This window comes from Callospermophilus lateralis, chromosome 2 (assembly GCF_048772815.1).
Source record: "Callospermophilus lateralis isolate mCalLat2 chromosome 2, mCalLat2.hap1, whole genome shotgun sequence".
NCBI lineage: Eukaryota > Metazoa > Chordata > Mammalia > Rodentia > Sciuridae > Callospermophilus > Callospermophilus lateralis.
The window spans coordinates 60,952,152-60,977,657 of NC_135306.1; the positions used below are offsets into that span (position 1 = coordinate 60,952,152).

At 35.2% G+C, this 25,506-nt stretch overlaps 1 protein-coding gene and 1 pseudogene across 4 annotated transcripts in view; one reads left to right on the forward strand and one right to left on the reverse strand.

The window, feature by feature from the left end:
* Positions 1–25,506, reverse strand: part of Kdm4c (lysine demethylase 4C) — a 395,886-nt gene that overhangs the window by 136,972 nt on the left and 233,408 nt on the right. For all 4 annotated transcript variants that reach the window (XM_076845987.2, XM_076845986.2, XM_076845983.2 and 1 more), the window contains 3 exons: positions 6,485–6,666; positions 4,757–4,970; positions 2,496–2,572 (listed from right to left, as the gene is read on the reverse strand). In XM_076845987.2, the coding sequence (XP_076702102.1) occupies positions 2,496–2,572; positions 4,757–4,970; positions 6,485–6,666 (473 nt within the window). The remainder of the gene's footprint in view (positions 1–2,495; positions 2,573–4,756; positions 4,971–6,484; positions 6,667–25,506) is intronic.
* Positions 20,679–21,083, forward strand: LOC143392476 (cytochrome c oxidase subunit NDUFA4 pseudogene; annotated as a pseudogene).

Below are 25,506 nucleotides of genomic sequence, written 5' to 3' on the forward strand. Positions count from 1 at the left end.
ATGAAAATGAATAAAAGGTGTTCAAAAGCCACTTACCATAAAAGAAAACAGCTATAATAATTACATTTGTTGTATAATCATATGTCCCAAGCTAAATATCATACAAGACCATTTTGCATTCCTGATAAATTACACTTACTTTCACAAGATAGGTTAAAAAATAATTTGGAATGAAGCACAAGGAAGAAGTGAAATATTCTCTGACCAAAGATATGCTCCTAGATTCCCATAAGCTTCTTCAAAAGCTCCATTTAAAAGAAGGTCTACAGCTCCTCTGGAATCTAAAACTGACAACCAGAGACTGCTTCCTGAAGAACTCAGGTCTAAGGATACATTTAAAATGTAATCATTCCAGACACAAAGTTCAAAGAAATCATACTTAAGTGTTTAGTAAAAATTAATATTGCAAAACTCACTGCCACACAAAAGTCAATTATCAATATTATCAGTTACTTCTCTGCAATACTTAAAACTGCAATTATTTCTCAGGAGAATTGAAAATGGAACTTCATAGACAAAGTTCACTCAAAATGGATAACTTGAAAAAAGGAAAAAACTGGCATCCACTGAGGATTTGAATCATTTCCAATTAAAAATTAGAAACTATGTGAATCTGAAAATCATTGTAAAGTTATACTCACGAGTTACCAGTTCTCTTGTCCACTGAAAAAGATTTAGATGGCTTCAACACTAAAAATACAAATGACCATATTTTTTGAGGAGACAATGAGTTAAGATTAATAGAAATCTGCTTTAAATAATTCCAAAGAGTGATTAATCAGACTTCTTTCCTTTTAGAACATGCCATTTAAAAAAAATTGATCAGAAACAGCTTTAAAATCAGAATGGATACACTAGTCCTGGATCTGCCTCTACCATGCAAAGGACAATGTTACCTTTGACAATAGGACTGCTCAGTGTTTGAGCACAGGAGCAAGGCAATAACTATGGATGGAACTCTTAACACCCTAGTGAAGTAATGAGATGGCCTCTATGCCTCTATGTCCTACATTTATTTCTAATTTGTCAAGGTGAATAAAAGAATATCACCAAACTGTCGCTATAAGATTTCACTTTGGCTCTACAATGGAATAGGAGCTACACAATAAAAAGAGCTGGATATATCAATAAGAATTGAATATATTTATCCAGTCTTGCCTATAAGTAAGAACTGCTGGCTATTTGAAGATGCTCTATATTCACTTAAATTTCATTAACCTAATTGATCACATGAAAGAAGACACCAAAATGTTTTCTGGGCCTACTAATGTAGAAGTTTCTTAAAAGGGAGATATTGCCTCTGAAATTAAGTAAATCATATTATTTAGACTTTAAAGAGTGCCCATATTTTCCCTCTTACCCTACCCAAAGTGAAAGTCACCAATAATTCAGAAAGATATTGCCCTCAGATTCATTCCTTCAATCTACAGTCACCATGTATGAACTTCCATACTGAGATCTAACTATACATAATCATAACATAAATTTTCATCATGCAAGGCATGTTTCTTCACATTATCCTTCAGGTTTTTAACTGTGGTTGCAAGAAAATTAAATTCTTTATCATTTAGTGATCTGAAAACATCAAGCTCATCTCCTGCTCTAAAGTCATCAGGGAGGGAGATAGAGTGATCTGGCAGGTCATCATGTTTAAGAATGTTCCTTTTGCTCTTGAAAAACAAGATACCTTTTAAGAAAATTTAGCGTAGAACACAATTAAATGGCAAAATGTATGACACAATAGATTAGTGGAATGGAGATCAACACTGGATCTAAGTTTCAATAGGGTTTTTAGGAAAACCTATTAAGACCAAGAGGAAATGTGTCCCCAAATGGAGGATCCTTTGTTGTTAAACATTTTATTTAAAGTTCATGGCAATGCCTGGCGTAGAGCAGATCTTTAAAACTTGCTTAGTATGAATGTAAGAATGAGTAAGTGGGAGAAAGACCTCAGGCTACTGGAAAAGTTGGAAATGAGCATGGTTGCCTCAGGCATCAACTGAATATCTCCACCTTGACTATTACTTAGGATAATTATTCTTAATGATACCAGTAATAATCCTGTACAGAAAAATTAAGTAAAATTTTAAATTTTTGAGGCCTTGAAAATGTCAATGTAGATTTGATAAACTGGCTGTTCCTACAGTTTGTGAAGCAGAAGAGGACTACATAGAAATTTACCTAATATTTCTACAATGGATACAATAGGACAATTTAGAGAAGGACAAACAAAAAAAACATTAAAGTGTGAAATTACACAGAAAAATATTCATGCAGGGGCTGGGATTGTGGCTCAATGGCAGAGAGCTTGACTCACACGTATGAGACACTGGGTTCAAATACAAATAAATAAATGAAATAAAGGTTTTGTGTCCATCTAGAACTAAATATATATTAAGAAAAAATTCATGCAATCTTATATTTCTACTATAATTAAATGTATCGACATGAATGGAATAAAAAGAGGTAAAGCAGTAGTAAAACAAGATACTTACTGCTGTCCAGGCATTTCTTTTGCACCGGGCACAGAGCCATCCAGCACAGATCTCATGAGAAGGAACACCATAACAGCCTAGGAAATAATAGCATGGATCCATGCATTAGGTCTCATGCATCTTTACAATATTACGTATCTCAATACTGACATAAATAAAATCATATCATTTGCCCACTATATACTGTTTTTTATTTGTGAGGCTTAAAACAAAACACAAGCAAGCCTGTGTGAAAGATATTTTTGGTTCTCCTGCTTCATGATTAACAAAAAAAAAAAAAAAAAAAAAAAAAAAACATGGTGGTGTGGGTCTTAAGGTTAACTAATGCTCACAATATTTCATAAAGATAATTCTTGAATAGACAATATTTTTAAGCTTCCAAGTCTGGCCTTTCACACATGCATAAACATTTCCAAGAAGAAGCAATCCATTAAGGAAAGTGTTTTGAAATGCTAAAATAAGTAAACAGCAAATTTTGATGTACTACTTTTTAAATTCATGTGATTTAAAATTACACTTTAAAAATTACACATAATTATCCTTCATTTCAGTGATAGGGCAAAGACTACACAATTTGATTAGTGATGAAGTAATGTCCTTAATTCAACTTGTCTGATGGGTCAATGCCTGTCCCAAAATGAATATGAAGATGATTGAGGGTACAAATATATAACAATTATATGGCAGCAAAAAACATGTTGCCAAAAGGAGTGGCACATGCCTATCATCCCAGCAACTAGGGAGGCTGAGGCAAGAGGATCGCAAGTTCAAGACCAGCCTCAACAACTTAGCGAGAATTGATCTCAAAATAAAAAATGAAAAGAAGTGAGGATGTAGCTCAGTATAAAAGCACCCTTGAATTCAATCCCCAGAATCAACAAACAAAATAAACAAACAAACAAAAAACCTAAGTTACTGAAAATAGAGGGATTTGAAAATTCTATGGGTAGCTTTTACAAATTTCAGTAACATTTGAGATAGGAACAGAAATGTAACTATCCAAAGAAACACCTATAGCAGTTAACCAATTCTATAAACTATGAAGTTCAAGTACACATTTATGAAATAACATAGCTAAACTGTATAACTGCTACATTTACAATCAAGATTAAATGCCTATATTTTGTGTCCAGATGCTTTGCCTCTTAAATATACATACTAACATATGGGGAAACTGTGTTTGTATGCATGCATGTATGTGTTATTAATTACTATCAATAGAAGAAGATTGCTATTATTGTATTTCAAACAGATGACATTCAAATCTCTTCAGGAAGTATATGGTATCTAATTTATAAATTTATCAGGAGGTAATTCCAACTCTAAAAGTATTATTTCTTTGGGGTAAATATGAATAAAGATAACTCCATCATAAATCTTTTAAACTACACATTGAGAAAGACAGACCGTACGGAAGTTGTTAATAGAATACAAGATTGAGTAAAATTGGAAAAAATAGAATTATTTAAAATAGAGTTGTATATAATGAATCCCTTTTACGTATACTATAGGCTTTATACCAGTTGTATTGTTGTTGTTATTTTAAATATATTCACCACTTCCCCCATTTGTGTAAAAAACAACAAATTACAGGCATGTGCTACTAAACCTGGTTATTTTTGCAATTTCTAAATTAAAATAAATAAATTAAAATTGCAATTTCTAAATTAAAATAAAGTCTAAAACTAAAAGAGAGAGAGAAAGACAGACACAAAGACACAGCCTAATCATCTCATTTGGGAGAAAAAACTATTATAATGATTATTCTCCCCTGGAAAACAGTAGAGATTTCCTTTTACTTATAAAAAATAACACTTTAACTCAATACAATAATAACTCTAAGAATCATGAAAGGAAGATTGATTTCTCCTTAAAAAGTCATAAAGAAAAATACTCATCAATCAACATCAGATGTTCACGTTAAGTTTTATTATAAGGTAAGTAAAACACAAGCATGTGAAAGACAGGTGCCTCATGATGGTACCTCACTTGAACACCAAATAAACAACAACAACAATTAAAAAAAAAAAAACAGGCCTACTCACCACTGGTATTGCATAAGGAAGACTGGGGAGGGGGGAGGATAATTAATTATACACCCTCATACTTTCACTAAAAGAAATATGAGGGAAAAAATGATTCAACCATCAAGAATGTCAATAGTTCAATACAATAGATTTGACAGGTTCCAAATCGGTGAGCAATAAGAACTATGTGAAGCACAGAAAAGTGAGTGATTGATGGACTATAAATGTATTTACTTGCATGAACCCGTACGCAGCATTTAGCACAAGAAATCAGAAGGCTTGTTCCATCCTCTTCAATGAAGGCGTTGGGTGGAGAATATTCTATATTTTCTTCGCTATAAATAAAACACATCTCGGGAATGAGGGGCTTAGTCTTTCCTCCTGATGCAACCACCTCATCTAATTTGGTCTCCCATCTAGAATCATTTTCTTCATTGCTGCTATCTGGCTGAAAAACACAACATTTCCATGTTGAGTGAAAAAGATGGAAAACAGTTCTTGTCACTCCAATCCACTAAACCCTCTTCTAGCCATTTGCTTTCACCTTTTGTTATTCCTGTTGTTTTCCTTATCCCAACGATTATTAGCTTTTTCTTTTTTTTCTTATTATTAGTTGTTCAAAACATTACAAAGCTCTTGACATATCATATTTCATGCATTTGATTCAAGCGGATTATGGAACTCCCATTTTTACCCCGTATACAGATTGCAGAATCACATCGGTTACACGTCCACTTTTTTACATACTGCCATACTAGTGTATGTTGTATTCGGCTGCCCTTCCTATTAGCTTTTTAGTAATGGTCCTTCTCAGGCTCCCATCAAGAAATTAATCTATGCCTGCAATCCCAGCAGCTCGGGAGGCTGAGACAGGAGGATTGTGAGTTCAAAGCCAGCCTCAGGAAAAGTGAGGCGAGACCCTCTCTCTAAATAATGTACAAAATAGAGCTAGGGATATGGCTCAGTGGTCGAGTGCCCCTGAGTTCAATCCCTGGGCCCCACTTCCTACACACACACCAAAAAAAAAAAAAAAAAAAAGAAGAAGGAAGAAAGAAATTAATCTGAAAGAACAAGAAAATATTTTGAATGTCTGCTCAGAAAAGAAACTGATGAGCTACTAAAACTGTGTTCTTCTAAAAAGAGTTCATGGAAAGCATGTATTCTTCTTATGAAATTTTTTACCTCTTCATTTCTAATAGGTAAACACATGTGTCGATTTAATAAAAATATTACCTGGTTAGCATTTTAAGGAATATTTTCAAACACCAGGTTTAATTTGAGTAACAGAACTGAGGAGGGGTTCTAAAGCATTTGCCTTATCACAAGGCTTAAAGAGTAAGAGATGTTACTGGTACACATGACCAAATAAGGCAGAATCATGACAAACAAAAAACTGTCATCTCTCCAAAATATATGAAAATGTTAAGTATTTGTTCCATTTATAACTTATGAAATGCTTTATTATCTCCAAAGATCTCATTTAAATAAACTTTCCCAAATCTTATCATTTTAACTGAAATTTTTTTGATTATTGGGAATTATACAGGTAGATTGAGATGTTAAAATTTTTAAAATTAATGAAAAAAAATTTGGGCCCAGAGCTGGCACATATTTTGAGAGCAAAACATAAAACAGTAACCAAGACTAAATTCTCTCTCTGCATGGTTCTGTTTTTAAGCTTTAAGTTTAGTTGTAAAAACAACAGAAACATTGAAATGACTCTTTCCCTGAAAAAAACCAAGACATTCAAAAAAGAAAAAGTACTATCAGAAAAATGGTTCCCAAGGGGCTTGTAGAAATCATTGTTGTCCTGAGAAGAACAATAGCTAAGAAGTATTGCCATCTTATTTCTGATGAATACTCACCTACAATGATTCACAAGTGACCTCACCTCATGGGTGCATAGTCACAGAAAGTGGACCAATGTAAGGACAGGTTGACAGCCACACCACCCCAAATTACCTTGTAGTATGGCATGAGCAGAGTGCAGATGGCACAGTGTGGCTCCATTTTTGCTGCTGCTGCATTATATTCTTGTTCAGCCACAAAGTTAGGGGACTTTGTCTGCCAAAGGTGAATAAGAGGCTTCGCCCAAGACTCTGTTTCTTCTACTTCTTCCTCAACTGATGGAACTTCAGGCAACTCTTTTAGAAGACACAGCATAAAAATACAATGAGAAGCAACCCAAGGGAAAACAATCACCCTAGTTATAAAAGAAGCACATGTTCCAAATTGTGACATCAATGCCAGTTACCAAGCCTATGTTGTCTACTGATACATTCTGAGATATAAAACAGAATAAAAGGAGTTTGATTCTCATTCTGTTCATCCTTTAAAGCCAAAGTCAGACAACGAACCTCCCTTTTCCACAATCCCCATACTTGCCAGGAGTAAATCTCTTTTCCCAATGTCACTACTTTAGTATTTCTATTACTATCACAACACTGCCTATGATAAAATAAGTTTATGTTCATAACATTATCTTCCAGTTAGCAGGATACTCTAACACCGAGAATGCTTATTAATATGCTTACTTTCTTTACCTAACATAATATGTGGTTCAATAAAATTTTTATCAATTGGACTTCATGGAATTAACTTTGGAGTTCAAGAATCCATGACATTTACAGAGCACTTATAATATGTGAAGCAATGTACTACCATTACATGGATATAAAAAATAATCCCTATGTCAAATCTTCTCATTTGTTCTGTATGATTCTCTAAGAGGGTTAAATCTATTAACATGCAAATCTGTTACTAGAAAAAAGTAGAAAACACCTCCATAAAATATCACTTTAAAATCTTTCAGAGCATTGGAAAGACATTGCATATTAGAAAAAATATTCCTTTTGCCCATCGCAGAGGACAGTATATCTCAGATGAAAAGGCATGGCTTGGACTTAATATTCCTCACCAATAACATGCTTATTAAAAAACATTCTGCACAGTGATGTCTTTAGTTATCCAAATCACTGGTGAACCACTGTGTTCCAGCCCTTGCCATGTTACCTTACCTACTGTAGAAAAAGTCAAAATAGATTTACATAGACAGAAAAAAATGAAATAGTGAATGAGGATAAAATTAAAGATGTCAAATTCCAATGGAAGAAAAAAGGAATGATCCTATTTCAATGATGGTGGTGGCAGGGGCAGCAGCAGCAGCAGCAGCATTGTTATTATAATGGAGAAACACCTGGTATATAGCTAGGAGCACAGTGTTTGAAAACAAAAGGTGAGACCCTTTGCCTATATTTAAGATGAAGTAATCTGATGTTAAATATAAATTACTTCCACCTAAGTTGCCCTACATTTCACAACAGAAGAAATATTAGAGAAGAGTTGACAAATGAAAGTTAATTAGAAATTATGAATAGCAGTAAGTCCTTCTCATAGGTTAACATCTCTTACAGATACTAAATATGGCTACTACTGATTGGCTTAAAATTAGTTTACTGCACCACTTGCCTTTTTGAAAAACACTGAAACACATGAGACAAAGTTTTTATCCCTGGTCTCAAGTTATTATGAGGAATTCCCAAAATATTTCCAAGAACAGAGGAAATACTTTCTAATTCCTGAAGTCCAGAGACAGTGAAAAACAGGCAAAGACAGGGAAGAACAACAGAGCCAGGAAGTAAAATGAAGCCACAGAGTAGGTGAGTGTGGGCAGAGCTGTAATGGTCCATCTGATTAAAACTCATGGCAAGGTTTGGCCTAGGATGGCCTGATAGAATAAAAAAGACCTCCTCAAACTTTCTCAACACTTGACGTGTAGAGAGGATCCAGCTCTATATCTGTTCTAGACCAAAGCTGACGTAGAATAAGGCCCTAAGAGCATTTCTCTCCACCATCATAATGTAATCCTATAATTCAAAATCATTACAGGAGCAACACTGTGCAGCACCAAGCACTGAGACCTGCCAGAGACCCAGCACCAAATACGAAAGTATATCAAGGTTTAGGAGAACTATGAAAACATTACCAAGCACAGAACTCCCTTCATTCCTAATTGTATTCTCAATAAGTCAGGAGAGGACCAACTATAATTACTTGAAAATATTCTTTTGAGCGAGTCTTCTTTTCCACATACTAAATGAGCCAATGCAGAATAAATAAGTTTTAGAATCTGTGGAGAGGAGGTAGTTACAGAAATGGCTTGGTTTGGCAGGTCGGGGGGGAATAAGATAACAGCAGTTCTCAAAGAATGATCTATAGACTTCAGATGATGCAATACACCAGTTGTGCCATCTACGTAGCCAAAACCAGTTTCACAATAACACAGACATGTTATTTGGTCTATGTCACACTTTCGACATTTGTAATAGTGACATAAAAGCAGTGGGGGGTAAAATTATTGGTGCCTTAGCTTAAATCAAGGCAGCATCACCAAAGTATTATATTCTTGATTACCTCATATTTTCAGAGGACTGAAAAAAATGAAGAAAAAAAAAAGGAAGTTTCACTTAATGTTCTTGATGAAAAAAGTATCATATTTATTAAATCTGTGACAAAAAAGGGATATACGTATAAAGTATATCTGTGCACACTAAAGTTCAGCAATTGTCTGAGTTAAAGCTCTTCTGTCATTAACTTGAACTGCAAGGCAAAGAACCTGTCTTTTTCATGGAGAAACATTTTTACTTGAAAGAAAAAAATAAATCAAGATTCTTCAGTGTCTAGCATGGAATTTCATGAAAATGAACAAAAAAAAAGTCAGCCTTTTTACGAAAAATAACTGATCTACTTGAAACTTATAACTCACAATTAAAATGTTGGAAAAAGTGTGTCCATTATTGTGAATGTAACACTGTCCAATACTCAAATAAATTTCCAATGGGACTAATGGTAATGATAACAAACATAATTTTTAATTAAATATCATATGAGATTTATCAATATCTAAAAGATCTCTATAACTCAGATCTTGTTTAGAAATGCACAATGCTAAAACAAATTACATATGGAGGTGAGTGTGGTGGTGTATGCCTATAATCCCAGCAACTTGGAAAGTTGACCCTGAAAGCTTCAAGTTTGGGAAAGCCCAAGCAATTTAGTGAGACCCTATCTCAGGATGGAAGAAAGGTTGGGAGAGAAGGAAGGAAGTAAAAGACAGGGTATGTAGCTCAGGGGTAAAGTACACCTCGATTCTGTTCACAATGATATTTTTTATATGAACAAATTAATCAATTATAAAATATTCTATTCCCATTGTACTTTCCATTCTTCTTCAGCAAGCCTCACAGTTCATGGTGGTGATTCTGAAATTGTTACAAAACAGTGCCAAAACCCTGTAAATGGTACTATACAGTAAAGCAAAAAATGAGCCCCCAAACAAAGTGGTTCCTTATGTCTTCGTAAGCACTTCTGAATTTGCACAAGCAGATTATAACACGGCTCCAGACTCTACATTATCAGGAATTTCATGGAGAATAAGGAAGCTTAAGCAAGGGCTTATGCACCATCCTGTGAAAGAGGGTCAGCCTCATAATTAATACTACTAGGTGGCCACACTAGAAAACAGATACTATCTTTAATAAATATGCAAAAGGCTGCCTTTCTATGAATTTTAACACAAAGTGTACAAAATGTGTGAGTTTACTAACTCTACTTTTGTCATACATTGGCAACCTCTTTAATATCTAGAGACTAGATATTATAAAATTAGGACTCCTTTGTCCAGTATATATACAATATATACAGTACAGCAAAGTTAAATGAAATGCACGGAACAAGGCAATGGGTAAGCTGAAGTTTTCTAGCACACTCTAACAATGTTAAACACCTTTTGCAACTTCTTCCCTCCCACCTCCCTCAACCCAATCAACAAGTACAACAGACAGTGTTCTGTTAAGAGGTGGTTTAACAATTCCAAACACAATATTTCTCATCAGTTTTTAAAAGCTATTTACAAAAAGTTTCAATTCTACTACTTTTACTTTTAAATATATCAAGCACTTCTAAATATATAGAAGGACTAGATATTCCACATAAGACCCTGTCCACTATTCACACAGCACTGGTAAATAAAATTGCACACGTAGCAATGGTTAAATATGAGGTATCTTCTAATATGACCATTTTGTCCTTGAACCTCTCCCTCCTCATTTCCTTCTATTTTCAGTCCAGTGGACAAGTACAGGCATATGTAACACTTAGAGATGGTCGAACAAATCCATATCCAAAAGTCTTTTTACAGAGGACAAGCTTTCCTATGAATTTCAACAAAAAATGTATAAAATGTTCTAATTTTACTAACTACTTGGTCATACACTGGCAACCTCTTTAACATCTAGAGACTAGATGTTGCAAAATTGGGACTTATTTGTCCATTATATACACTATATACACAGCAAAAACAAAATGCACAAAACATAGAAAACTGATGTCTGAAAATGTCCAAATATGAACACACTAACCTTTGCAATTGCTTCCCTCCCACCTCCTCCACATCACTGAGCAAATACAGACAGTACTATACCGCTCACAAAAGTGGTTTAATAGTTCCATTCCCAAAAGACTATTTCATATGAATTCATAGAAAGGCAGTCTTCTGAAAAGGACTTTTGGAAGTGAAATTGTAACATCATGTGACACTCAGATGTGACACATGTGAGAACTGGAGAAAGAAGTAGAAGAAATGAGGGATTCTAGGCCAGAATGATCCTACTTAGAAGACACTTTCAGATATAACCATTGTTACATGTGTGTAGTTTATTTAACATTACTATGTACATAGTGGACAAACTTAAGTCCTTATTTGAAACATCTAGTCTTTCTAGATGTTTAGAAGTGCACAAAGTATGTTAAAAGTAGAGGTAGTAAATAAAACATTTTGTTATATATATATATATTTTTTTAAAAAAATTCATGAGGAAATAACTGTCTTTTGGAAATGGAATGATCAAAACACTTCTCTGAACAGTACATATTATATCTGTGCTGGTTCAGGGAGGAAGAAGGAAAAGAAAATATAAAGGGCTTTATACCAGTATATTTTCTGTGAAGCAGAATTGACCATTGTCCCTTATATTTGTGGGTTTTGTTTTACTATTCTGTGTAAATAGTGTATATAAAGGACAAATGAATCCTAATTTACATCAAGTCTATCTAGATGCTAAAGAGGTTGCCAGTGTATGACAAAAGTAGAGTTAATAAACTAACACACCGAGTACATGTTGTTAAATTCATAGGAAAGACTGTAATTAAAACCACTTAGAAAGTGAAACTTGTTAAAAGTCATCTCTAAGCATTACAGATGCATATACTGACCCATTAGTTGATAAGACTAGAAGGGGAAGGGTTCTAGGCCAGAATGTTACTGTTTGGAAGACACTTTCAAATTCTAGCCTTTAAAAAAGGGGGTGCTTCAAAGTATAGCCTTTGTTAAAAAGTAAGTGTTGCAGTTTATTCAGTGTTACTGTATGTATAGTTGGAAACTTAAGTCCTTGTTGGGAACATCTAGTGTTTCTAGATGTTGAAAAGTGCACAACACATGGGAAAAGTAGAGAGCTAAAGTAATGCCCTTTAAGTATGTTTTGTTACTACTTAGGAATGGTTGCCATTTAGGGGAATGGAATTGTTGAACTTGATGTCTTGGAGGGTAAGTTGAAGGTTCACTGGGGGGGGGGGGGTAGGGGAAGGAGAAAGTATCCATAGAGAAGCAATGGGTGCCCTTTAGATTAGTTCAGATTGTCTAGCCATTGTTATATGTGCATTTTAGTTAATCTTGCTGGGTATTAAAGGATAAGTCATAATGCCCAAAGTTTGTTAACAATAGCAAAATAATCCCTATATAAATGTCCTTTTGTTAGTTTTTAGAAAGAACTGTCTTCTGAGAATGACCCGTGTTAATCCAGCTCTTGGAGGTAGGGATAGTCCTGAATTTAGTCACTGGAGTGGTGAAGAGGGAGAAGAGGAAGGCGGGGGTGAAGTGCTCTTTGCTAAAGTCTCCATATTTGGAAGACAGTTTTAGATTATAACCATATATCTATATGTACATTTTTGGTAAATTGTGTTTTTGTGCACAAAGTTCATACTTCATTTCACAATATCTAAGCTTTCTAGATGCTTGAGGTGACAGTGAGTCATAAAAAGTAGCGCTAGTGAATTAGCCAACTTGTAAGTATCTTTTTGTTATAATTGATAGAAAAGATGTATCTTGGACATGGAATTGTTTTATCTCTGGGCATTGTGTATCAGGACTTGTTCATTAGGCTGGCAGCAGAGGGGCACAGGGAAACACAGAAAGACGGAAGCAAGTGCTCAAAGATTTACATTTTGATGTGAGCCACTGGTGTGTGTGCATCTTCTGGCTGTACTATAGGAATATTTTAATTCACTGGGAACATGCATTCTTGCTAATATTTTAGTAATAGAAATCTGTTAATGAAACAAGCTTGGTGTATTCTGTTGCTGTTTCATTTTACATTGAGCATTAAGGGAATGAATTGTTTTAGTTGTAACTCTGCCAATATGTCTATCTAGAGGCCTGTTGCCATTTCTGTCTTCAGTGAAATTTTTGTCCCCAAGAAAGGATAACAGATTGAGTTGGTGTAGTGTATTCTTGGTTATCAAAAAATACTCATGTAGCTTCGGGATTTTGAATTGGTGAATATTCATGATGTGTGGAAAAGCATAATACACACCACAATCTCAATCATACAAAATGGGATATTGTGTATATATGCACACAACCTAGAGGGGCACGTCCAACTAAGCTTCTTGTTACTGGATGATTTTGTTCTTTGCTTGTGTTTTTTTTTTCCCTGTAATCTACAATTTACTTTTAAAAAATAAAAATTATTTTAAAAACCTGTATGAAAAAATAAATAAATAAATAAGCTGAAGGGACCACTTAAAAAATACTGCCACCATACCAGCAAAAATGTTCAATAGCTCTCTGAAATTACTAAATCACTACATCGCTAAAAAAGAATAACTTTATTTTATGAAAGACCATGCCAAAAGTTCAAACACCAAATTCCTTGGTAAGTCCTGCAAAACTCATCCAGAAAATTACTTTTAAAATGTATGCACTAAATACTAAGCTTTTCTAATAAAAATATTGACAATAAGAGTCAGAACCAGAGCAGAAAGACAGTTAATACTGATGTATAAATATTTCCATGAAAAGGCTTTTTATGCCTTCAAAGAAAGAAAAATGTCTTTATTTCTCCTCTTCACTCAAAAGCCACACACAATCAGCTGCAACTATTATTTCAAAGTACAATGAAAAATATTCTGCCCAGGCATGGTGGTGCACACCTATAATCCCAGTGGCTCAGGAGTTTGAGGCAGGGCGATCACAAGTTCAAAGCCAGCCTCAACAAATTAGTGAGACACTGTTTCTAAACATAAAATGTATTTTTAAAATATTTTTAGTTGAACATGGGCACACGATGCCTACATGTACACAATATCTCTATTTTACTTATTTATTTTTATGTGGTGCTGAGAATTCTTTATTTTTATATGGTGCTGAGGATTGAACCCAATTCTTCAAACATGCTAGGCTAGTGCTCTACCATTATGCAATACCCCAGGTCCTAAAAAGTATTTTTAAAAGGGCTGAGGATGTGGTTCAGTAGTTAAGTGCTCCTGGGTTCAATCCCTGGTATCACAAAAAAAAATTAAAAATTGTAAAAATAAATCCAGCACACAAATCTGTATATACAGGATGATGCCAATTCTATAAAACATACATTAAAAGGAACATAGGCCAGTTATAAGTTATTATGATTATAAAACTATCCAAGCTTAAAAATTATAGTCAAAATAATAACAAGGGGGAAATGAATTGGCAGCAGGTGAGGGGACCTTTCCTTTGGAACAGACTGAGGTCAATTTATTCACTCAGTATAGGCTTTTTGAATAAATTCTGCTGATTTTATATGGATATTTCTAAAGAACACATTTGAGTTATTTGTGGAAGGACTACTGCCAGGACATGCTGATGGAATTCGGCAGATGGGAAAAGGCACTGAACTCCATTACAGGAATTTCCCTTTACCAGTTTCCATGATGACTGCACTGCTTGGGGATATGTTCCAATTATGTTTTTTGGCCGATACAGCACCATTCTCTGCTATGAAAAGCATGGCAGCATCTGTTATGTTTCAGGTACTTGAGCAAAATCTGAATCCTGGGGGGCATTATATATGGTTTCAAACATCCTGGAGGAAATAGAGGGTGAGGAGGAGAATGAAGATGAAAGCAGTAATGAGTTACTCAAAAAAGCAAGGAAGATAGAAACTTTGGAATTTTAGTATTCTTATACTGTATGTGAACTATATTTCAATGTTTATTTTAGTTGATGAATAACAAAAGTTTATAAAGGTGTGTTCAGAAATAAAAAGATTAAAAAAAAATAACAGAGGTTCAGGTACAATCTTAAAGGCAAGTAGTGCCATTCAGAAAAAAAATTAAATTTTCCATTACAGTTCTGTAATGTGCTAGTTTAATAACGAGTTAATAGAGAAACTGCTGTTTTCAGCCTAAGACACTTAAGAAATTTAAAAGGCAAACGTAGGCTTGTTTTAATTTTCATTTCTGTAATTAAAAGACCTGACAAGAACAATTATAGATGAATAAAAGTTTATTTGAAGGCTCATGGTAGTAGAGGTCTTAATCCATAGAAGGCTGGCTCCATTCCTCCAGGCTCCAGGTGAGGCAGAACATCAAGATGGAAGAGTGAGACAGAGGTAAGCAACTTATATGGTGATCAGAAAGCAGAGAGGAACACTCTACTCTCCAGATACAAAATATATACCCCATAGTCACACCGCAATTCCCACCTTCTCTTAAGCTACATCCTACCACTTCAGTTGCCACTCAGTTAATCCTTATCAGGGGATTGGGTTAAAACTATAACAACCAAATCATTTCTCCTCTGAACTTTCTTGCACTGTCTCGCATGTGAGCTTTTGGGGAACACCTCACATCCAAACCATAACCCTGTCTGCTCTTGTTGTTTGCTTGGTTCTGCTGCCAGGGATTGAAGTCATGGCCTCCAATATGCAAATCAAGCACTCTATCACTAAGCATCACTCTCAGCTCTGTTACAGTTTTACTCTTTATGTATCTCCTCTCCATAATACAGATGTCAAAATACTTAAGGATACATTCCCACTGAATCAATATATGCTTTAAAAAACAAACATCCCAAGGGATGTACCTTTAAATTCTTCTTACACAAAAATGCCTTGATAATCATGCTACATCTAAGGTACTAGTTTCACCAGGGAAATTTGGCATTACTGATGTTGCCTGAATTTCCTGAACAATGATAGTTGTTGGTAGAGCACTCACCTAGCACATGTGAGACACTGGGTTCGATCAACAGCACAGAATAAAGATACATAGATAGATAGACAGACAAAGGTGCTGGGTCCATCTACAATTTTTAAAAAATTTAATTAAAAAAAGAATGTTAGTTCATATTTCAAATAGGTACACTCTTAAAATACACATGGGCAAAAACAAGGACTACTGGGAAATTAATCTACTCTATCAACAAAGATGTCTTGTTGTCATTAGATCTTCATATGTATTCTTTTCAGTACTTTCACTATTACTGGGAATTGCTTGTGTGGTAAAGCAGAAAGAGTGACAATCCTGGAACTGAACAGACAGCATTTAAAGTCTGTTATTTGCCTCTTCAATCCTTGTGATCTTAGGCAAGTGAATTAGTGAGAATGTACTTCAGGTTCCTTCTCAGTAAAACTCCTCTATCTTTAAGAATTATAAGTAACATTTACTAATAGAGTATATAAAAAAGAAAAAAGTACAGTTGATTATCATATCATGGTGGGGACAAGAAGAAGAACACTCTTGTAAGCAAACTGTCATATCTTTGAAAACCAAGCTAACCACATGACACCAAAAGGAACTTATTCTGACAATGAAATCAAAGATGGGTTAAAGGGTGAGCACCCAAATCTCATAACATTCCAGGAAATATGACAGATGAAGAAACTTTAAACAATCAGTCCCTTGCTTTCAAATAGTTCAAATTATCCCACAGGAGAAATCTCAAGTTCTTAAGCTACTTCACTAATAGCATCTCCAACATAAAATCAAAAATGGCAAAATAAGATCTCCAAGCAGTGAACAGTAAGCATGTTGCAAGTGACAGGGGTGGGGGGAACCTTTCTGAGCTAAAAAGCTGACTTCTGGTCATCTCCATAAAGGGCAGTGTGATCCTTGGACCCTGTAGTCCAAGAACTACCAGAGGTAACACCTGGCAGATCACACTAAACAGCTGCTAAGAAGAGAAATTCAAGCAGAACAGTCATGATGCCAACTATGAGGGAAACTTAGAGAACATAAAGAAGCATGAAGAGAAGGCTGGAAACCTTCATCCTTTCCTTGCACATCAAAATTCAAAATGTTGTCCTATCAAGTCTACTTCATGCCAAATTCATTCCCTCCTTTGAGATGTTCATACTCATTGTTCTTTTCCAAGAAGATTCTTAACAAAGTCCTTGACTAACTCACTTGAAGTATTTACAAAGTTTACCTCTCACGAGATAATGTAAGCAATGCTATAGAAATATTTCTGTAATGCTGAAACATGGCCAGATATCATAGTCAACCTTTCATCTTTATTTCTATTATTTTAAAGAACAAAAAAATCTCAGCAATTTTTGACCCTGAAAACATTTTTCTAAAATGAAGACAATATACACTATGTAATAGAAGAGAATATATGCAATGTAGAACTTAGAGGTTCATTTCTCTAAACTTGGGAAACTAAGCTAAGAGAGTTCAGAATACATAGATTTAAAATGATAAACCATTCAGTGGCTGGGAGCACTGGCATGTTTAAAAAAACAAAAAACAAAAAAAAAAAACTTCCTAAATGTGGTAAATTCCTACCTAAAATACATGACCCTGGTGCCCATGCATCAGACTACAGGAAGTTGCCACCTAGGACTTTGCAAAAAAAAAAAAAAACAAAGACCACAACATAATCATAAAAATAACATTTAGGTATACATGAACTTTCCTAACTTCATTCTCCATCTTCAGAGGTAGACTTACAAGAAAACTAAAGAGGAAGGATTGATTAAAACAGAAAATAACATATTTCAAAATATGGGATAACTTAGTGGTTGGTACAGTTAAGACATTTATGCCTTTGGGGAAAGAGATTCAGGTACAAGTTTAAGGAAACAGAAAGTAATCTATTTAAGTGAGTTAATGAAACTGTAGTATTTATAGAGAAAAAAATTATCAAATACTGGCAGTTTCATGCATTTCAACCTAATGTAATCATTTATTTTTCTAAAGAATGAAATGGACAATGTAGTTGTAATATCAAAAAGTGTTCCTCAGATGTTTTTTCCAAGACTCGAAGAGTAGCAAGACATGCATAAAGTCAAACGAACCAAAGTCATACCTATTTTACATTCCCAGTGCTTTTCGTACATTCAGACACCTTTTCATAAACAACATGCCAGTTGAGAAAAATTTCAATAAACATGAAAAGCACAGAAAGCAACCATGTAGCATAAACTAAAAAGCTACCATTTTTGTCTCTTAATTAATCAAAACCTAAACAAACCACTAGCATAATAAGAACAAGGTGTTTTTAATTTTTAATACCAATACTATAGCTGAAGCCTGTGCCACTGGGGCTTCCAATGAAACTTAGTGATAGAAAAATAAAGCTAAAGCAAGAATACCTGATATTATTACAAACCTGAGCACTACATAAAATATCCATTCAGTCTGAATGCCAACAAAATCTAAGGTTTAATATCCACATAATGCCAGAAAACACTGGCTGTGACCTATCAAAAAACATACCAAGCCAATCTATTTAGTAATCTGCTGAATGTGCTGTTTTATTGCTTAGAAACATAACCAGGCTTATAATGAAAGTATAATATTACCTCAAGCTAATAAAAATTGATGGAACAAAGACAAGAAATCATTATGCAAAAATTAATAACATTTGGAGCATGACAGCAGCAGTCATCATGAAACAGTAATTGTTTTTCTAGCAGAGAAAATGACTTTTTACAGAGAGGAAATACTTATCTTGAGAGATGTACCTATACTTAATTTAATTATTTCCTTTTTTTTCTTTTTTTTGGGGGGAGATGAGGGTAACCAGGGATTGAACTCAGGGTCATTCGACCAGTGAGCCACATGCCCTCCCTTTTTTGTATTTTATTTAGAGACAGGGTCTCACTGAGTTGCTTATTAGAGTTTCGATTTTGCTGAAGCTGGCTTTGAACTGTGGTCCTCCCATCTCAGTTCCCAAGCTGGTGGGATTACAGGCATGCGCCACTACACCTAGCACATTTATTTCTCTTTTCAATGAAAGTCAATAATAGAGCAAGGACAAAATAGTTTTCTTTCTTATTAGATTTTCATAAAATAAAATAATCTTAAAGAGTTTGAAAGAAACTTTGGATCACTATTCCAAATCCTATTTCATCATACAGATAAGAAAACATCTGAGATGATCCTTAGAGACATTAAGAGAAACATACTCCAAGGCCAGATAGCCTTTATTGATTTGTTTGTCAGTTTGTTTTTTGTACTACAGACTGAATCCGGAAGTGCTTTACTGAGCTATATGACCAACCCTTTCTATTTTTTGTTTTTGAGTAAGGATCTTGCTAAATTGTTGAGGACGCCTAGGCAACTTACTGAAGCTAGTCTTCAACCTTCAATCCTCCTGTCTCATCCTCCCAAATCAATGGCATTACACTATCATAACAGACCCAAATAGCCTTTGAAGGCTAAGAAGAAACCACAGCCAAGTCTTAGTATGCCATCATAAAACAGCTTCATGTTCCTATTATCACCTGGCAAAATGATACTTTAATATCTAAAATAATATCGGTATTTAATAATTTAAAATACTTTTATGCTTAAATCAAAACCACATCATTATCAGCCATGTGCAGTGATTCAACCTTTACATCCTAAGGACTCAGGAGATTGAAACAGGTTGATGTGAGGTTCAAGACCAGCCTCAGCAACCTAGTGTGGCCCTAAGGAACTTAGCATTTTTAATGTCTAAAAGTTAAAAATAAAAAGGAAGCAGGGGCTGGGGCAGGGCTCAGTGATACAGTGCTCACCTGGCATACATGAGGCATGGGCTTCGATCCTTAGCGCCACATAAAAATAAAATAAAGTTATTGCGTGCATCTACAACTAAGTGTGTGTGTGTGTGTGTGTGTGTGTGTGTGTTTAAATCAATAAATACATAAAGTGAAGCAGCCAATTCCTTACATTTGAATTCTGAATTCTACTTGTAAGCCCTGTCCTTTGTTTGAGGGATAGTTGCAAAGTGCTCAAGAGTCAGCTATTAGCCAGGCATGGGAATATACACCTGTAATCCCAGCAACTCTGGAAGCTGAGGCAGGAGGATTGCAAGTTTGAGGCCAGCCTCAGCAATTTAGTGAGGCACTAAACAACTCAGTGAGACTCTGCCTCAAAATAAAAAATAAAAAGGGTTGGGGATATGGCTCAGTTTTAAAGCATCCCTGGGTTAAATCCCCAGTACCACAAAAAAGATCAGCTACTATACTAACAGAACAGGTGATACAGTGAGAAATAACAGGTTGTGTATTCAGAAAATACCAAAAGAAATCTGAGAAGAAACAAAAGTTCTAATAAAGAGAAATCAGTGGGTAGTTCCTGTTTTGGCAAAATATGCTAAGGATCAGATTAGGATTAAATTACACTATAAATACAATTTAAAAGAAAGAAATGACATGGTAATACATACCTGAAATCCCAGCTACTTGGGAAGCTAAGACAAAATCACAAATGCCAGGTCAGCCAGGCCAACACAGCAAGACCCTGACTCAAATGTTTAAAAAAAGGCGGGGGAGCTCGGGGTGTAGCTTAGTCCTACCCTAACATGTGTGAGGCCCTCTGCACATTCTTCAGTAAGAGAGGGAAAGGGGAAGAAAAAGAGAGAGAAAGTCCAATATGATAGCATATTCCTATAATCTCAGTGATTGGGGAAGCTGAGGCAGAAGGATAGCAATTTAAGACGCTTCAGCAACTTACTGTCTTTCCATTTAGAGAAATGGAAAAGAAAAAAGATTGGATATTCTGGGTGACTTTGGGCGTCCGCACAGCTTGGGTGCAGAGGCTGCTTGGTCTTGGGCCTAACAGGTTTTTCTATTGCAAACATGCTCCGCCAGATCCTCGGTCAGGCCAAGAAGCATCCAAGCTTGATTCCCCTCTTCGTATTTATTGGAGCAGGAGGTACTGGAGCAGCACCGTATGTGATGCGTCTGGCATTGTTCAGTCCAGATGTCAGTTGGGACAGGAAGAATAACCCAGAACCCTGGAACAAACTGGGTCCTAATGATCAATACAAGTTCTACTCAGTGAATGTGGATTACAACAAACTGAAGAAAGAAGGCCCAGACTTCTAAATGAAACATTTCAATATAAAGCTGCTTATGATGAAGGTCTTTGAGAAGCATCCGCACAATTTTCCACTTAACCAGGAAATACTTCTCCTTTAAATGCATGAAATCATGTTGATTTGTTGGAGTTTATTACACTGATTAATAAATCTCTGAAACTTGAAAAAAAAAAAAAAGAAAAAAGATTGGGCGATGTATCATACTGGGAAAACACCCCTGGGTTACATCCCCAGTGCTGCCCATGCAAAAATAAAGGATAAAAAGAAACCATTTGGAGAGGTAAACAAATACTGTCAAACTGAAATTTCTAGGATTTAATTTACTTAAACATGCTTATTAAATATATATTATTCTTCAAAACAACTAAAAATATAGGTAAAGTTTGTTGTGGTTCAGATATAAAGTATCCTCCCCCCAAAATCTCATTGTAAGACAATGCAAGAGTGTTTAGAGGTGAAATGAATGGGTTATAAGAATCTGAACCTAATCAGTGCATTAATCCCCTGATAGGAATCAATGAGTGGTAACTGCAAGTAAGAAGGTGTGGTAAGAGGAGCTGGGCTGATGGGGGTGTGCCCTTAGGGTTAGTATTTTATAGGTAGTGAGATGAGCTCTGTTTGCTTCCTGGTGGGATGTACTGAGCCACTTTCCTCCACCCACACCCTTCTAGCATAATGTTCTGCCTTATCTCCCTTGAGCCTTGAGGAATAAAATCAGCCATTTATGGGCTGAGACCAATGAAACTGTGAGCCCCAAATAAACTCTTTTCCTCTAAAATTGTTTTTGTAAAGTCTTTTAGTCTAAGTGATGAAGAGCTGACTAAAACAGTGTTAAATAATGGTCATAGACCAAAAAATAATCTCTAATTAAAGAATCAATTTCCATCACTTACATCTCTATGTTTAAATATTTAATCCATTTCTAAATGAATTATAATATTAATATAGACAGACTTCCAAAAAATAAATTACTGTAACATTGCTGGAAGTATGCTCTTAATCTAACCCTCCAGGCATGCAGACATTACAGAGATAGGGATCAGGTCTAAGCTGTTCTCAATTTCAAAGAGATGCTTAACAGCTCATTATAGTACTGCACTTGCTGAAGGGAAGACTCAAAGTTATTCAGACAATTCAGATTAGAGGGATCAGAGTCATAAAAGGGATTTAATCTGAATCTTTCCAATATCCAAACTGTATATGGGGTCACCTCTGCACTTAGGTAAAACACAAAAGATGGGTGTCTTTCAGTGTCTTTCAATCTTTCTATGTTAATTGTTTTGGAAATTACAAAATATTATTTGAAAAGTTATAAATGAAAACTTGGTTCAATAGCAGTCAGCACTTTTGAGAATCAGCCCTCAACATATTATTGCACGCTTTTCAGGACATTTACTCCAATAAATGTTACAGCAGTGTAGGAAACCTTATCACTTATGACCAAATCTCACATTTTTTTAAAAGGAGGAAATTGAGGCAAGAGAGAGGACATGCCAAAGTAAAAAAACCAATAAGGCAGAAAACCAGGTCTCCACAGTCCATTGACCATTAGTCAACCAGATTCCTGTTCCATGTGGGTTCAAAAGATTTTGTGATTAATTCTAACAGATGCTCCAGTGGCTTTAACAGCCAGAATGCCCTTTCCTTTTAAATTTCTGTCTCGGAACAAAAGGAATAAAACATCTAAATCTAACCACAGTCCTAAGGTCAGGAATTTTCGTGATGAATTTCTCTTCTACCTTACTGCCCTTCCCCAATCAAGGCTAAGGAACAAGCAGGAAAGTTCCCTTGTCCTCTGTTTGTGCCTGTGATCAATTTTGTTTTCTTGCTTTTCCCAAGGATGCCCTTAAGTAAGAGCATAGGCTGCTCTGATCCAGCTGTATGTAGCTCAGGGATCCTTGGGATATTGGTTCTGACTGCCCTGACTCCACTCTAGTCCCAGAAAGAGCCACAGTCCAGCAATCTTCTTCCTCTAGCCCCTTCTTATCATACAATAGCTGCAACAACAAACATCTATTTAACTGCCAAACACTGTTATAACACTGTTATGAATGCTTAGATTGATTTATTGATTGATTCTTTGTAGTGCTAGGGATCAAACTCAGGGCCTTGCACATGCTGAGAAGTGTTATGCCACTGAGCTACATCACCAGCCTTTCATTTTGAGACAGTGTCTTGCCAAACTGTTGAGTCTGGATTTGCACTTGAGATCCTACTGCCTCAGCATCCCAAGCAACTCCAGGACACACATTTAGTCTTTTAACCCTCACAACAACTCCATGGCAGGTGTTGCTACAATCCCCACTTTGAGCACAGGCAACAATCATGGAGGCACAAATAATGGAGTGATAAGGCTTGACTATAGGTGCAGACATGGAGAAATACTGTCCTTGATGCTGTTTTGCCTCTAAATGCATACATGAAGGTGATTTGTTTTATTTTATCCATCATTTCTGGCTGCCTTGTAAATATAGAGTTATTATCATCTAGTCCATCACACTGACACTACAAGTCTCTGTAAAACATTTCTTGAGTAATATGAAAGTTCATTATATATATATATATATATATATATATATATATATATATATATATATATAATTTGAAGACTTGTTAACATAGAAAAGACAATTAAAATCATTGAATGACAATCTTATATATATTCTGAGTTAAATCTTTCAGTTAACAGCCTCCAAACAAACTTCACTCTAAGCACAATCTTGTCCACTGCAATCACCATTAACAGTGAGTATCACAGTGTCTGCTGCTGCCATGATGTAAGATCTTCTGTATGTTAACAGGACTTGCACTTGGGTACAGTTGCATTGGAAACATCAAGAACCAAATAACTTAACCAAGGAGAGTGGGTGAACAAAAACGTAAGTATATGAAAGGAACAGTAGGAAAAGCTAAAAATATTATATTGGAAACAAATGTAGTAATTTATTTTTAAATATTGGGAAAGAAATGCACATTTGTGTGCAGGATAAAAACTTCAAAAGCAATGAACAATGAGCAATGAAGAAGAGGAAATGTAGAAGTGTTGAAAAAATGCATACTAAAAGGTTGGTATCACCCAGGATGTCTATTAACCTCTTTTCAGTTCAGGAGAAGTTCTGGAATCAGTATCAGCAAATTAAAGTGGTGCTGATGAAACACTAGTCAAAATATAATGGGTTCATTTTAAGTTTTTTAATTTTTAAAAAGTCCCATCCATGACATTTCCTGCTGCTAACCCTGTTCTTAAGCTATTTTCTCCATCCCAGAACAAACAAGCAACCAGCTAATGTTGAGAATAGAGGATAGAGCTAATACCAACCATCCTCAAAGCCCTGTCACCAAAAGTAATGCAACAAACTCAGAGAATTAGAACTTTGACATATATTTAGGCTGGCACAGTCTGCTCAATCTACATATACAGACTTCCTGGCTTTTGTTCCTATTAATGTAGAATAGGCAAAGAAAGATCATCTTTCCATTTGGGGCCAAATTGTGATCAAATACATTTTTCCTTTTTATATCATTTTCTCTTATTTCTGACATGGGGAAATGACTGATTACTATCAGTACATACCCACAAGTTTAGGTCTTTTAAAGGATGTCATGTTAAAAAAAATCTGTAAATCAGTAAAGACACTAGGAATGAGATTAGCCAAATTATATTGTATGTCATATGCATGAAGAGATATGTAACAAAGAATCCACATTATGAATAATTACAGTGTATCAATAAAAAAAAACATGGGAAAAACTACAACAAAAACAAAGCAAATTCAGATACCAAAGCTTCTAGGATATTCGTTATGAACTTTCCAAGACTATCAAGAAAGAAGTGCTTGCCAGCAAATACTCCCAATCTAGAAAAACATATTAAACCATATTTGACCATTTAACTCTGTATCCGAAGCATTACACCCGCAATGTAACTATGACTTCTGGAATCATTCTCTACAGCTACAATGTATTTCATTCAGCTGCCTGACCATACTTCATCCAAACAATTTCACATTATTAGACATTTAAGTTGTTCAACTTCAGCTTTCAACTCTAAATTCCCTTTGCAGTCTTTCTGTTAGATGATCACAATCCATCTCACTCACCAACAAGGAACACTGACTGCTGTGTACAGATGTAACTTCTCAGAGACTCTAATACAGCTATACTCACATAGAAGAAGAGTACAAAAGGAACTGAGAAATTAGAGCAGAAAATTCCCCCGAAGCAGCTGGATTTGGGAGTGTTGTTCTAAGTCCTCAGTTCATCCCTTTCTATCAATGACAATATTCATTCAACTCCAATTGCACAAGCAACTTTGACATAGAGACAAAAGGCTAAGGAAACATTCAAATGCTCGATGATTTAAATAATTTGTTCCGGGCTATAAATCATACTTCATTATCAATTTAGGAGTGTATAAAATTCTCTAATTTCTCTGTTCAATTCTTAAAAATCCCCAGAGGATGCCCAGAGTCTTTAACATATTAGAATGGAAAGTGAGACCACTGCAGATCATAAATGTTTGAGCAAAATATTAATTTCAAATCCTTGATACAACTTTGTTAACCCAATCCATTTAAAA